This window comes from Zychaea mexicana (assembly GCF_025766255.1).
Source record: "Zychaea mexicana strain RSA 1403 chromosome Unknown BDB00scaffold_82, whole genome shotgun sequence".
In the NCBI taxonomy this organism is placed as follows: domain Eukaryota; kingdom Fungi; phylum Mucoromycota; class Mucoromycetes; order Mucorales; family Lichtheimiaceae; genus Zychaea; species Zychaea mexicana.
The window spans coordinates 134636-150496 of NW_026516745.1; the positions used below are offsets into that span (position 1 = coordinate 134636).

Here is a 15861-nt window from a genome sequence, read left to right on the forward strand (position 1 = left end):
CAGCCAGCATTGATGATGAAGGAGGTGTGTATATACTAATATGTATCCAAGGCAACCCATTTTATTACAATCGTTTAAAATTTCTCATACCTTCCAAAAGATGCTACTACAAGTTCTCCTGCACGCACATCATTGCTTTCGGGATATTCGCATCCCTATGTCCTTGTCATTGTTTTCCTTGTCCTCTCCCAGCTGCACCTTATGTCTGAGCATATGTCAACGGCGCTTATTGAGTTTTGTGGACTCCTCCTCGAAGATCTTCCGTTCCCGTCCACCGGCCGCCTTTCTCTCTCTCTTACTACCTTGCGTCGAATCACTGGCATCTCTGCCCAGATCGATTCCCTGTGTCGTTATATATCTTGCCCAAAATGCCATAGCATTTACCTTTTGACTCCAGATTGCCTGCGTACATGCACGAATGACGATATCCGTTACAACCGCCTCTGTGGTCAAGCACTGTTTCAATCCACGGGTAATAGCCTGTTACTGATTAAAGAAATTGCTTACTAGCCCTTGTCTGCGAGTATTGAGCGACTGTTCAAGCGACCGGGATTCGAAGCAATGATCGAAGCATGGCGCGATCGCAGAAGTGTGGCAAATGCTTTTTTTGACGTTTATGATGGTGACATGCACTGGACAGGAGAGGGTATGTCAAGGGGTTGAAAAACAGCTTGACATGTGGGTGGCAAGGACATGTCAAGATGATATCAAGCTGTTTTTAACCCCTTGACATTTCTGTAGTAACAGCAAGTTAAGGGTCTATCAAGCTGTTTTAACAGCTTGACATATGGTATCCAAATTTAGGCGTGTATGTTACTGCATATGCATGCAAAGAGCAATGTAGTTCCCCCAGTTTCTCTACATATGGACCGGGTACTAGAGCTGTATCAAGCTGACAGAGGTCTGCATAGCATGTTTTAGCATGTTATAATTTGTGCATATACCAAACGAATAAAATGACCGCAGTAGGTATCAATTTTTATATAGCAGCGATGATTATGATGGTATGGTAATAAGCAACTGAATTTTATTTATTTCAATATTAGAGTAGCAAAACAAAATTATTAAGGATTCAAAGGAGTCAAAACGGGAGCAAACAATAAAAGCAAAAGCAAAGAGAGCATCTATGTATATGTGTATGTCTGTGTGAATATGCATACAATCTCTAGCTGGTGATGGGGCCGAAAATAACAAGAGTGAATCGCAACAATGCCGTGTGTGTTGATGACCCACGGTCCACTCAAAAAGTTTGTGCTGCAACTAGGTGAAAGTGAATATAGAAGTGTTACCTTTTTCTAAAAGCGCCATATGAAGTGTGGCAGCACTGACCAGCTTTCGCAGCAACACTAGGAATGACGTGAGATTGAGCGTGTATGAAGGATCCAGTTAGATGTTTGGCATGAGAGATCGTAGCAACAGTGGTAGCATTATGGGTAGAAGGCTGTAGTTCAAAGACAAAAAATGGAGTATATAGATAGAAAGAATGAAGAACTTACAAGCTTCGTCCTATGATGGCGCCGCCTACACTTTTGGACAGGAGAACAGATGATCGCGTCCTGAGCTATAAGAATACCCAAATTAAAGTGGTATTAGATAGAGCCATAAAAGTTAAAACTAGTTTGACCACAACATGAGTAAAGAGGTGCTTCATGAACCTGTACTTACGAGCCTTGAGAGAGTAGTGCGTCGCGTCAAGAAGGGAGGAAGTAAAGTGAAAAGAAAGAGAAAGAGGCGGGATAAAGAGAGAGATAGATTGATGCGGAATAAAACTAGCTGCAATACCAAAAGAAAAAGTGACCCTGATCATGCACAAAAAAGAGCACCAGACAAAACAATCCCCCACCCGATAAAAGGTTCCCCCCACATCCAAAACAATCTATTATACCAACCTCTTTCTGTCCACATACATCTTCGTACCTACTCCAAAAAAAGTGAGCGTTGACAAGACGAAGCATTACAGCTGTAGTTATGTGATGTATACTGAGATGATCTTGTATAGATGCCCACTGTATCTGAATTGCAAGCCCAACGTCAACGACGTATGGCAGTGCGTGAGGCCGATGTCGAACAGGCCAACAGTGCCTTGGATCGGCAGCAGCAGCAGCAGCAGCAGCAAAATGCGCTTTTGGATCGAGTCGTTGGTTTGGAAGCTGAGAACCAGGTGATGCGATCCGAGCTCACCACGATGGGCCGAGCAGTTGCTGGTATGGTAACTCGTGGTGCCACTACTGGTACTGATGCTACCGATGAGAGGAATGGTGGCGAGCAAGTGCAAGCTCGTGGCCGCCGTACTCCAACTGCGTCTGTAAGTTTGTCGTGTTCTGTCAAGAGAGATTGAGATGGCTGGTGCAAAGAAATTGCTCATTAAATAATATTGCCTTCATATATAAAAGGAGTGCATACGCGCTTACAATGGACGGCTTGGAAACGCTGGCCTAGGGCTCGACCTCAGTTTCACCGATAGCTACAACAAGGAGGCTGTGAAGCGCCTTGTTGAGTATGTCCACGGTCAAGGGTGCTTTAACTTGAGCAAGGGCCATATCAGGAATATGGTCTACCACCACTTCGACCATAAGCGCACGATGTCGAGATAGTCGGCTGCAACAAAAGCCCAGAGAAAAGTGACGAAACGGCGTTACCAACGTCGATACAATGTAAGCAAAAGTAGTAGTAGAAGGGCGTCGCATAAAATAATGAAGCTTGACGATGTTAACAGAAATCGACACGGCGACTTAACGTTTTCCGACGCCATGCATTCGAGCTGGAGGAGAAGTACCCTGGCGGATCGTCATTGCTGCAGGCCGAATGTATGTCGGATGAGGAGACCGATAATGAGGGGAGCGCTGAAGGCTTGAGTAGTGTTAAGCACGTGTCAGTCTTTGTGCCCGAATGGCGCAGTGAGAGGGTAATGATTTAGAAAGCGGGTGTTCTTTGCATACACATCTTATTGAAGAAATTGGTATAGGCAAACGTTTTCTTAGCGAGACTCGACGAGTACAGTGCGCCCACTGTTGATGCCCAGCCGAATGCGCTCGCACGAACAGCGGCTCGAAAGGCGGGCACCTTAGTCGAGAAGGTGCGCTCGCAGCTGCAAGACTGGATGCTTGCATAACTAATAAAATAGTTACCAGCTATATGCTGTGCGGGTTTGGGGTGGGCAAAAGAAGTTTATACCATATGTAACTGAATGGGGGGTGGGGGTGTGTGGGGGAGAAAGAGACTGCTTCGGAGAGGATGAAAGAAAATTTGAAAATTGAATCGTAGCACTGCTTCTACTATTTGATTTACGCCAACATCTTTTTCGGCAATGGAATTACAACAGTTCTACCACTTGCATGCGTTTGATCATACTTTACAACTGCCACCTGCCCATATAGACGATGAACGGGCACGATGCAGTCCATGTCTTCAGCACGAAAGTGGCTACGCCACGTCTCCAGGTAACTGTCAACAAATAGCGGCTCATTGCTGCTGAAGATGCTGTACCACCTAACAAAAGCAAAAACGTGCTTTTCAAGCTGGCCGTTGACCATCAATTCGTGCCGAAAGAAGTACTGGATCTCGCATGGCCAAGCGATAGGCTCGCCTCGATCCTCTGCCTGGTACAACACCTGTGCATGTGCACCTCGACGTGATCGCGCTTCTTTACTTCTGTATAGCTGACCCATAATGCGTATGGTCTTAATTTTCTCGTATCGGTTGTTGACAAAAACTCGGCCTGCTTGCGCTTCTCTATAGTAGTCGAGTTCGGCACTATATACCGACCGGTAAAATGCGAGAAGGTACTCATACACTGGCTCAATCATGAAGCTTGTTGGCGCAGTGTCTAATGGATACGCATCTGGCGGCAATGGCTCGCTTCTAGTGGCCAGCTCTGTACTCGTCGACAGCGCAAAGAAATCGTGAGGGTCAAACGTACTATACGCAATGTCAACACTTTGCTGAATCGGTTGTACGATGTCAAGGAAGCGATTCAAAAAGTCGAAATGGCTTGGTCTATCATCGAAGCGGGCTTCAAACGACCGGACAAAGTCGCGAGCACCTGTCTTTTGCAAGAACTTCTTCATAAATGTCATCTCGAACGAATCCTTCTGGTTGGTATCGATCTCCTTTAAATACCCATTATATCTCTCAAAACTAAATAGCCAGAAAGCGTATAAAGGTCCAAAATCCTCGATCGTTACATCCAAATGCATATGTAGATGCATATTCGGCGTGACCTCTTCTGCTCCGTACAAGCGTTCCACACCACGGCAAAAGGACAGCAAAAGCGTACTGGCTTCTTCGATCTCATCCATAGTGATTGATGGTTTGACTAGCAGTCGACAGGCATTTACAAACTGCAGCCAATGTTGAAGGAGGTGGCGGGGGAGATGGTTTTGCAAAACAAATGGCGAGTACACAATACACCACGATTTCCAATCATCAGCAGTCATGAAGGAGAAGCCAGCTTCTATCTTTCGCTTCAAGGAAACGTAGTCGGGGGGGAGCACAATGCTGTCGGCCAATACCTGCATTTCTCGAAGGTCCTGCCTCGTCAAGTCGCCATTCTCGATCCATGTCTTTGTCATACGCTTTGCTGTCCCGAGGAACAGGTTATGCATCGGATCAATGATCGTACAGCGAACAGGGTCAAAGTATTCAAGGCGGTGCAATTCTGACCATCGAGTTCCGGTGTCGCGTTCGATTTCTCGGCGAGCAGCAAGTGTGTCAGCTTGCCGCCATTGTTCGGCGTCATGGCGATTGCTTTCGCGTGTCCGCAGCTCCCATTCCTCCATTTCGAATCCTGAGTAGTCGATGTCTGTTGTACCAGGAAATACGAAAAACTGGCGAGCGCATTTATGGCAAGCACAAGTGCTAGCATAGGAAGTGAACCCACCGGTTTTTCTGGCAGCAGGTATGTCACAAGCATTGAGTAGTAGGGCCAAACGTACTTGTGCTCCCTCTGGATGCTCGTTCGTTCCAACTGTTTTCCAATCATACCATTCAAGCAAATCATCGACCATTGGGCGCAAGTAGTGGTTCATGTCGGATGTGCTTGGCTCTCGCGGACCTGGCATTACTCCAATGAGTATAACATTCTCCGTTTTGTAACGCTCAGATCGAGGGAGATTATTGACGGTCAAATATAATGCACCGCATGAGTATGTCGAATTCGTGAACAGGCCGAACCAGTCAACATTGAGCGTCAACAACAGCGAACGAACCTCTGCGGCAAAGCGACGACCAGCACGATCAGCAAACTCTCGCCACATGTCGCCATCATAAACGTCGTAAAATGTATTTGTGACACGTCTGCGATCGCGCCATGTTTCGATCATCGTCTCAAATCCCGGTCGTTTGAACAGTCGCTCAATACTCGCAGATAAGGGCTGGTAAGCAAATTCTTTGATTGGCGACAATCTATTGCCCACTGATCTGAACAATGCTCGGCCACATAGGCGACTGTAACGGATATCGTTATTTGTGTATGTACGTAGGCAATCTGGCGTCAAAAGGTAAATGCTACACACCCAGAGGTTTTTTGTGCAGATTTGTTTATAAACAATGAAGGATTCAAAAAATTGCCTTTTTCGGTTGAGCATCTAACAAGGTGGGGGGAGTGGGGGTTATGCTTTTTGGGGGATTGAGAGAAAGCTTCAACGATCGTTTCAATAGGCGTAAACAAACAAGCAAGCAAGAGGGCGTTCAGATTTTTCAGTTCAGAATAAAAAAATTTTTATTTGTAAAAACGACATTTGAAAAAAGTACACAGTAGAAAGAGAAATGGAACTACGGACGCGACTACTACTACTACTACTACTACTACTACTACTACTACTATTACTGTCATACTTCTAGCTAGGATACAGGTCACGACGAAGGTAGATATTCTAAGGGAGGGGATGAGTATGCTTACCTCACTTATCAGACAACATAAGACGGCAAGTATTTGCTATTGCTCTGTATGGTATAAACAGTTGATTAGAAAAGGCATCCTAGGACTAATACACATATCAACTTCGTCCATTACCTTATCATGCGATTAATGTAAAAGAGCTGCCTGCTCTCTCTCGTCCTCCCCGTGAAACTACACAAGAAGTAAAAAGGTTACAATTGAGTAAGATTGACTTAAGCGAAAGGGCACAAAATGAGGACAAGACCCCCTTTTAGTAGTTTGAGACGTTGAAACTTACCATATTTTAGCCGAAGAAAATGTGAAAGAGAGAAAAAACGTGAGAATCACGGAAAAAGTCATATATATACCCCCTTATTCATCACCGTCACAACTTTAATACACAATTAAGCTGCACCAAGTGTCGTTTTCTTTCTTTTTACATCAAACCAAAATGTCCACTTCCACTTTCCGTCTTGACGAACCTGAAAATAACATCCATCGCTGTCAATACTGCGACAAGGTTTATGCAACTAACTCAAACCTTCACCGACATATTCGTGAAAAGCATACACTGCAAGTACCGTGGAGGATATAAAACTGAGTTTCATATAGTACTAATGCATATCATTTGTTAAAAGTCAAAACGTCCCTGCTGAGTCGATGTACGAATCGCGTGAAACCGAGGATAGCGATCTTAGAGACGAAGGAGATGACTTCGATGATACTTTGGTTATTGATCAAGAGGACTTCTCCTACCTTGAAGTTGATGACAGTCACGAGGCTGATGAAGGGGAAGTTAGCGACTTCAACCAGCAGTAGGGCGCCTACCATAGATGGGACTCCAACCCATTCTATCTATTTAAAAACGAAATGGAGATGCAAGCCCTGTTGTTTTTCAAAGGCTCTCAGGACAGATTCTCCAACAGAATTTTAAAGAAGATTTTGCAGCTCTTGAGAAATTTATCGAATTATCTCACAAGGAGCGAGATTTGATTCAACCAAGACCGGAGGGCTTCGACCTGATTAAAAACGTACCAAAGGATGACAGAATTTGCAAGAGCCATGATCCCAGCAGAAAATTTCCCAAGCTCAAAGTTCACAGTTGCCAAATCAACAAAGGAGAGAGCCAGGAGCCTGCCGATCTATTCATGATCAAACCTTCCAGGTAGTATCTTAGCAGTACATTTACACTTTTCACAAAAGTGCACGTCAGATAAAAAATACTAACACCATTCACTTGGGGCTTATCGTCTAGCCACTTGGGTATGGTCATGTCAAACCCAGTCAAGGTCAAACTCCTCAAGCATTTTCTTCCTGACTTTACGGCGAACAAACGCTATACCTTGAATCAAGGTCGAAAATGGAAGGATAACTATCATTTCCAGGCACCAATGGTTCCAAAGGAGTTATTCAACACTGAGGCGGATTATTGGGTTGGCGATGTTGTTTATTGCCGTTCTACTCGCCAATATCAAATCATCGACACGTTCTTTACTATGGAGCAAAACGTTTTTGCTACATGCTACCCTGTAACGCTAGACGACAACAACAGATTGCTTCTTCTTACGTATTACAAAGTGAACATACCTTTGTCCAACATGACAATGCCGTATATGTCGATTCAAGAACTGGAGGGAAGATACGATATCTGCTCGTTGCAACTGACCGTCTCTGGCCAAATTGAATGGTTACCGAGAAATTGCCTCTCTGATATCCATTTGAGCATGATACAAAAAGCTCTCGGATACCGTAATCGCGTTCCGACCAATCTTCAAAGCGGAAGACATTTGAAGGTTCGGGTCGTCCTACTTTCCTTGTTTTCCGATGATACCAGTGGCAATCGATCCAAGAAGTGGAATTGCTACGGTACTTGGATGATGAACGTCGCTGCATTTGATTTAACGGACAGTAATAAGTACGAGAACCACTACTTTTTATGTACCAGCAATCACTCTATAAATGCGAGGGAGATGACCGGGCCACTTGGTGAAGATCTTTGCCAGCTAGAACGAGGCCAAGTTATGTACGACGCCATTCTTGGTGAAGACATCTTTGTAATTGCACCTGTACTTTTCTTCCGTGGTGACAATGTGCGACAAGCCAAGCTGGCGTTGAACAAAGGGTCGATGGCAAAGCACCCTTGTCGATACTGTTATTGGCAAGCGGATCCCTTCAAGCCCATCGATGCTACTGGTCAGCCTGTCGCATTGCGATACAGTGCTGGATCTCACTTGGTACAGGAACGAACTTGGATCGACTTCCGCGACTTTGTGAGAGGAGCTGAAGAGCGAAATGGTAGAGTACATCTATTAAACAGTGGCCGAGTCGTTCGACTTAACGGAGGCACAAACAGCATGACGCCCTCCTCCACAGCGGACTGGAGTAACCTCAGCTTTAAGCTAACTGGAGCAGAGGTACTACTGAACTTGAATGCCGTGGACCTCTCAAAAGATTTGCCAGTCGAGATTCTGCATACCATTTTGCTCGGGATGACAAAATACTGTCTCAAGATTTCGATGCAGTACTTCATCCAAACTAAAGAAACGGATAGTCTGACTCTACTTTTTCGCAACTACAACTCTCCTGCCTTGCACCGAAACTTGACCTCTTCGTTGAAAATGTACCGATCGTTTCTTGGTGGTGACTTCAAAATTCTTGTCCAGCTTCTGCCCTCGCTGTTACAAAGAGCAAGAAACAACAGCCCTCAACTGTCAACGGACCACGATTCGTTTTCTGCAATGTTTGAATGTTTCAATAAGCTTGCCGCACTATCGTCGCTTGTCTATATGCAAAAGATCGACAATTTCGATCAGTACAAGTTGGAATTAGATACGACTGTAGCAGAAACAATGACTGCAATAGATAATCTCCAGCATACAACAACGCCGATCGCCGAAAGCAGAAGAACTCCAGCTACTCGAACAACCGCTATACAGAGAATGAACTTTTCTTCTCTGTGCAACAGATTGAAAGCACATCTTCTTATTCATCTGTCGCAAGATGCGGATCGAATTGGTGGAGCCGTTCATACTGAAGCAGAGAGGTGTGAACAACACCATAAATTTATGCGTGAGCTTCTATGCCACACCAATAGGCAGAACGGTGGACGAGACGTGGCCAGAAAATTTGCAGAAGAATATATGCTATGTCATACATGTGAAGGTGGTCGTTTCGTGGATTGTTTTTCAGGAGTTTGGGAAACCTGCTGTCCAGGTGTTATCGCTTCGTATGATCCTGTGTTGGTACAAAGTGGGCTCGTTCTGGCAGACAACACAAACAGCAGTAAGAAGCTTAAGGTTGGCCTAGCTGCCTTGTTCTATAACCGCCATACATCTTCCAAGACAAGTGGATTGACCCTAGGTGTCATCACGGCGAAACAAGGCGACGAGCTCTATGTTCAGGCTTACGATTTTGTTCTGGCTGCTGGTGAAGCTGCGTCAATGCAAAGTCGAAGCATTTTTGATTGCTGCGTTCAAGACATCGCAAGCAATTTTATCGTCGTGCGGTTACCTCGCGATGATTTCGTCCTTAATAGCACTGACGAAGATCTTGTTGTCGAAGTTTTCGACATGTCACAAAGTCTAATAATGAGAGCGCCACAGAGAGACTCGTTGAGCGTCAATAAGTCGAAGTTTGGGACTCGCTGGTGGCTCAAAAACACGACATACAACTTTGAAAAAATCGTTTACTAAACCCATTCCTTCAATCTTTTCATTACATCACTTCTCTTCTTAATACGTTACCTATGTCTCATTCCTATACCCTTTGTTGATTATTCTTCTATGCATCTTAACCAACCTCTTTTATATTCTTTCTGTATGATTTCTCTATGCGTTTTATGACCACCTTTTATATTCTTTCTGTATGATTCTTATGTCCGTTTTTTATGCCCCTCCAAATCCTATTTTTTGTCTTTCGCTTCTTTTCTTACATGCCAGTTTTGATTAATATATTTTATGCCTCTTCAGTAAAGTGTTGTTACAACTACAAACTGATTATTTTTCTGTGATTGCGTAATTACATTTTCATTACAATGACATTGTAAAACTGGCGGCTTAATTAGCGGAAACCAATTGTGATTGGACAGATCGTGTGCGTGGTGGGTGCTCACCTCCAGGAGGGGGGTGTTGAATATGCGAGAGAGTTGGGGGCCACACCTGAAAACGGATGGTGAGGGTGCACAAAACACCTTTTTGTACAAGAAATGCAAACAAAGACGCACCAAAAAAGTCTCCCAGGTTGATTTGGGGGAGGCTGCTCACCTCCTTTGAAAACGGGCCGAAATTGTATCCAATAAAATCATGGTTTCTTAAAGTTTATCAATATTTATATACAAAAAAGGATTTGTTTCCTCTGGGTGTGTATGGCATGTCGGACATGATACATAACGTCGTAAAGAATCAATTTGGGTAGCGATGCCGGTGATACGACGCAATGTGGCAAGAGAGAGAGGAAGACGGTCAGAAGATAGAAAAGGAAGATCTTCGAGAAGGATTGCACAAAACTCAATAAGCGTGCTCGACGTTCGTTCAGAGAGGAAGTGCAACTGGAACAGAACAAGGAAAACAAGGACAAGAACGTAGGGATGAGAATACCCTGGAAGCAAGGGTGTTTGTGGATGAAGGTAAGCAGCATCTTTAGAAGGATATGAGAAACTTTGAATGAGTGAAATAAAAATGGGTTTTCCAAAAAAAAAATTGCACACACCTTGTTCGTCAATGCTGGCTGTTTCTTCTTCATTCACATTGTCTGCTTCGACATCCCATTCAACATCTTCGGCATCGAGCAAACGTTCGGTGCCGCCAACACTGTCTCTGTCTTCCTCCACTCCAAAGACATTGTCCTCGTCAGAGAACGACAAACGATGACTCGCAGCAGCTATTATATACCGTTCAACCATTCAACAATAAATCATATATCCCTTCCTTGACACTATCCATCACTTATCTCAACATACCAGGAGAGGAAGAAGGAGCATCAATATCATGAATAGCTATTCATCCAACAATAAGTTATCTTACTCTCTTTCTATTATCGATCAATTATCTCGACATACCAAGAGAACGGGAAGTGGAAGGCTCATTCGAAACATCATCACCAATATCCATTTCGTCAATATCCATATTATCTGATGCTTCAGATAAGGAAGGCTGTTCGCCTTCAAAAGTGGCTATGGGAGCGCTTACTGTGTTCACGAAACGTCTGGTTACTAAATAATGTCAACACTTTGAACGCTACTATGAAACAAATATACCGTTGTGTGAGATTCCTTCTCTAGCCGAATTTACAGCACGCTGAGTGTGCTGCTCTCTTTGTATACGAGTAACCTCGCGAAAACCGAAAATGCTGCTTCTGAAACATTCCGGACAAAAGCATTCGACCCTTTCTGGATTATAATCCATGATGGGAATGCAATGAGGACGAAGAACAACAAATTGGGACGATTCCATTTTTTATTTTCTTCCTTAAATTGACCCCCGCTGTTGTCCCTTACTCACTTATGAATGGGTCTTTCCTCCTGCTACTACTGGGATCAAGAAATCCTTTTTATACTGTGTTACATATTATGTTTATACATCCGCCGCATTGTTGCGTTGTGCTTGTGTATAAACTTCATGTAAAAAAATATATAATGCAGATACATATACGGAATACAATATCACACAAGCTTTTCTTCTGCATGAAGGAAGGAGCAGTAAGATGCGTCATTTTGCATAGAATCGGGGACAGAGTTGCTGGAAGCCATTTTTATAGGGGGTGTTCACATAGGGTAAGATGAAATTGTAAAAAAAAAAGTGGGGATGTAACCCCCCAACAACTATTTTCTAAAAGCAAAGTAGCCAGAAACCATAGCATTGCTCTTAGCACTCTCATGCATTAGCGCGCTTTTCAGTTACTGTTATGGGATAACCTCGAATGCAGATCAGGTAGTTGGTGCATATCTACTAAATTTAGTCTATACAACCTGGTTAGTTTTTTCCTTGGTACCCCAACAGCTTGCCACCACATGTCAAGCTGTTTTCTAACCACTTGACATTTGGTTTTTCGTGCGGTGATGTGGCGAGATCTTATTGATCGTGCTGGTCGTCGATTCGTCGAAGAGATTTGATCGCTTTTGCTTACGCTCAACGTTGACTGGTTTGGCCCGTTCATAAATTCGACTTACTCCTGTGGTGCAATTTACCTAACTGTCAACAATCTCCCCCGATTTGAGCGCTATAAAACCGAAAACGTTATACTCGTTGGAGTAATGCCAGGTCCTCGAGAGAACCCAGCACATCTGACATGAATCATTACCTGCGCCCATTGGTTGATGATTTGCTTCAGTGATATGACTGGAAAACGATCGGGACGAATGAGTGTCCAGACGGAGCGCAAGTACGTTTGGCACTCCTACTCAATGCTTGTGATATACCTGCCGCCAGAAAAACAAGTGGATTCACCTCATATGCAAGTACTTGTGCTTGCCATAAGTGCGCTCGCCAATTTCCTGTTTTCCCTGGTACATCAGACATCGACTACTCGGGATTCAATTTGGACGAATGGGAATTGCGGACACGCGAAGACAATCGAGAGAACGCCCAGCAATGGCGACAAGCCGAGACACTTGCTGCTCGCCGACAGATCGAACGTGACACTGGAACACGATGGTCTGAATTGCACCGCCTTGAATACTTCGATCCCGTTCGCTGCACGATCATCGATCCAATGCACAACTTGTTTCTTGGCACGGCAAAACGTATGACCAAGATGTGGATCGAAAACGGCGACCTTACCAGGCAGGACCTTTGTGAAATGCAGGTTTTAGTAGACAGCATTGTGCTCCATCCTAACTACATTTCCTTGAAGCGGAAGATCGGAGCTGGCTTCTCTTTTATGACCGCTGATGATTGGAAATCGTGGTGTATCGTATACTCGCCCTTTGTCTTGCAAAACCATCTGCCCCGCCATCTTCTCGCTCACTGGCTGGGCTTCGTAAACGCCTATCGATTGCTGGTCAAGCCTTCCATCACCATAAACGAGATAGAAGGAGCCAATACGTTTTTGCTGGACTGTAACGGTGCATACCGTTACGACGATATCCAACCTGCATGGTTGACGATCGACAACGCATGGTTCAGACGATAGGATGACTTGCGGTCAACCGCATGGTTGAATATAGAGTAATAGGCGTGGATATTCTAGATAGAAGTTATGATGTAGATCAATACTTAGACGATAGCTAGCCCCCTATTACTCGACGTATATATAAAGACGGGATCCTGAGTTATATGGATCCCTATCGTTTTATCCTTTGATATATCCGAGTCTCACCTTATTCATTGATCCACACTGTCTACCCATTCACGTTCCCGATTGTAAGTATCTGGGCCGACACTGTTACATCTGGTAGCGGAAGCGGTTTCGTAAAACCGTGCTCGACGTTCTGAGCAGAGACTATATCAAGACGATATGCACACGACTTCTCTTGGTCGCACGATCATCAAGAATAAAATTTCTAACGAGTCTTCTCTTGGCCTCGGACGTATTAGAACTCTTTTTTCCAAACTTACAAAAAAACTCAAGTTTCGTCGCACCTCTTTACGTACAAGCACTCAACCCGATTCTTCTGATACTGACCACTCGTATCCCGGAGCAAAAATGGCAGAAGACCACCCACTCCGCAACCTAAACCAGACGACTGGCCGTGCTTCGTCCTCGCCGGCCATTGGACGTACCTCGGGTCCGAGTGCCCGTGCAGCACATGCTGCAGACGATGCTGCATCTTCAGCGACGGCTACCTCAGGGGCAACCCTCGAGCACGTAGCAACCACGACCAGCGCAGGCACTGCCGATCAAGGGGCAGCCGAGGCGGCGACGACGCCCATTGTCGATCAGGGGCAGCCAACCATACCCCTTGGAGCAAGTATTGCGACGACGGCTCTCCCCATGGACACCAACACGGCGTCGGCCATTGCCGAGTTGCAACGCCACACGGCAACGACGAGCCGGAACTTTGAGGGCATCCGCTCGGACCTCGATACGATCGACGGTCGTTTCGGCCGCCTGGAGGAGGCCGCCACCCGCACTACCACAGCTGTCGACGATCTGACGGCGCGGTTGGGCACCCTGCTTTCCGCTGGCGATGCCAACTTTGCCAGCAGCATGGACGAACTGCGTGTCACGTTTATGACACTGCAGCAGACGGTCACCGATCAGCAGCATCTGATCACCGACTTGCACCAGCGCCATGCGACGCAGGCAGAGAACTTTGCCAGCATGTTCGAGCGCATGTCGACCCGCCTTGACGCCATGCACGCTCCTCTGGTGCAACCGCAGGTTTCGACTGCCACCTCTGGCAATGCGACGACCAGCAATGCGCCACCTGCGGCACAGCCTGCGACGACAACTGCACCACCAGCCACCACGAAGGACAAGTTGCCCCAGGCCGGCAAACCACCGGTGGTTAACGACATCACCGGCACTTGGGCCTCAATCTATGCAGAGGCTCCGCGACGACATGGCGGCAGTAGCAGCAGCGGCAGCAGCAACGGCTCTGACTCCAGCGACGACGATCGCCACCCGCGACGACGCAGCAGTCACCGCTGCACCGAGCGACGGGAGCACTCGAGCGTCAAGATCCCCACGCCAACAACGCCCTTCAATGGCAAGGGGAAACCAGAGGACGTCGAGGCCTGGCTTTTTGGTTTCGACCACTACTTCGCGTTGGCAGGTGTACCAGCAAGCAAGCAAGTCCCCTACGCTGCCTTGCTGCTGCGCGACTCGGCCCTGCTCTGGTTCCGGACGGAAACGACGAGGGGCAAAATGCCTTCGGGTTGGCAGTCCTTCTGCGACGTGTTCCGAGCACGGTAGCTTCCAACAAACAGCCAGCTGTTGCGACGTCAAGCCTGGGCCAAGTGCCGTCAACACGGTACTGTGGCGCAGTACACCCAGGCTTTCCTCGGTCTCCGAGACGGTGCGGGGTACATCCATGACACAGAGGCCTTGCACCGCTACATTGAAGGCCTGAAGCCAGCCGTGGCCGCCCATCTCACACATGGAAACCCGGCGACGCTCGACGAAGCCATCTCTTTGGCGGAGCACTTCGACGGCTCCTATGGTGAAGCAAGCCCGTTTCGCGGTCGCGGCCAAGTCCTCTCCGGCCCGCACTCTTTGGCGACGTCGTCAGCCAGCAATTTACGAGCTGCTGACAGCCCAAGCTTGTCCCCCTCCGGCCCGACCCCTATGGAGGTCGAAGCAGCTGAGCAGCAACGGCACTCGCAGCAACAGTTCCGGCAGAAACGCAACGGCCAAGCAAGCGGCCTTTCTGCCAAGCAGTGCATCGCCGAAGGTCGCTGTTTCCGCTGCTATGGGTTCGACCACATGGGCAAGGACTGCCCCAAGTTCCCGGATCCGCCCACAAGAGGCAACGGCGGCAACGGCAAGGGCAGCGGCGGCAACGGCGGCGGCTCCTTCTTTTCGAAGAACAAAGGCCGTGGAAAAAACTAGTTCGACCAGCAGACGCGCCCACTCCTGCTGGTGGCCTAGTTGGCGACGATTCTTTGCCATTAACTTCTTTAGTTAATCCCGCGGACGACCATTGCGACGAGGGTTCCTCTTTGGTTCCCGACCCCCCTCCATCATCATATACTAGTGTAGACGTTCTGTCCTCCTTACCTAGTAGCATTTTTGCAAATAAAGACGATCCTTTTATTTGTAATATTGCACCTTCCCATGCTTTCTCTTTAACAGACGCTACTGTTCATATGGGAGAATTGGAGTTTGCTAGACATATCTTGATCTGACGAAATGGCTTTATTAGTGGGCACAAAGCAAGGATTTTGATTGACAGCGGGGCAACACATGATTTTGTGACGGCTGAGTTCCTGAAACAAACAGGACTCATCTCCGTAACTCAATCAACACCTGGCTCTTTCGTAAAAGTTGCCGACGCACGAACAACCGATTCAACATGCTACTTGGACGCAACAGTAGTAATGGAC

The 15861-nt window shown here is 46.5% G+C and overlaps 2 protein-coding genes across 2 annotated transcripts; one reads left to right on the top strand and one right to left on the bottom strand.

Moving 5' to 3' along the window:
* Positions 1-6538: 6538 nt before the first annotated feature.
* On the top strand, positions 6539-9808 carry BDB00DRAFT_941448 (uncharacterized protein; the record flags this gene model as incomplete). Its single annotated transcript, XM_053129369.1, has 2 exons — positions 6539-6693; positions 7134-9808. 2 exons carry the CDS (start codon positions 6539-6541, stop codon positions 9568-9570), a joined length of 2592 nt encoding a protein of 863 aa, XP_052975993.1. The 3' UTR covers positions 9571-9808.
* A 599-nt stretch (positions 9809-10407) lies between these two features.
* On the bottom strand, positions 10408-11280 carry BDB00DRAFT_876073 (uncharacterized protein; the record flags this gene model as incomplete). The annotated part of the gene is made up of 5 exons (XM_053127436.1): positions 10408-10424; positions 10586-10756; positions 10836-10871; positions 10935-11087; positions 11199-11280. 5 exons carry the CDS (start codon positions 11278-11280, stop codon positions 10408-10410), a joined length of 459 nt encoding a protein of 152 aa, XP_052975994.1.
* Positions 11281-15861: the final 4581 nt, after the last annotated feature.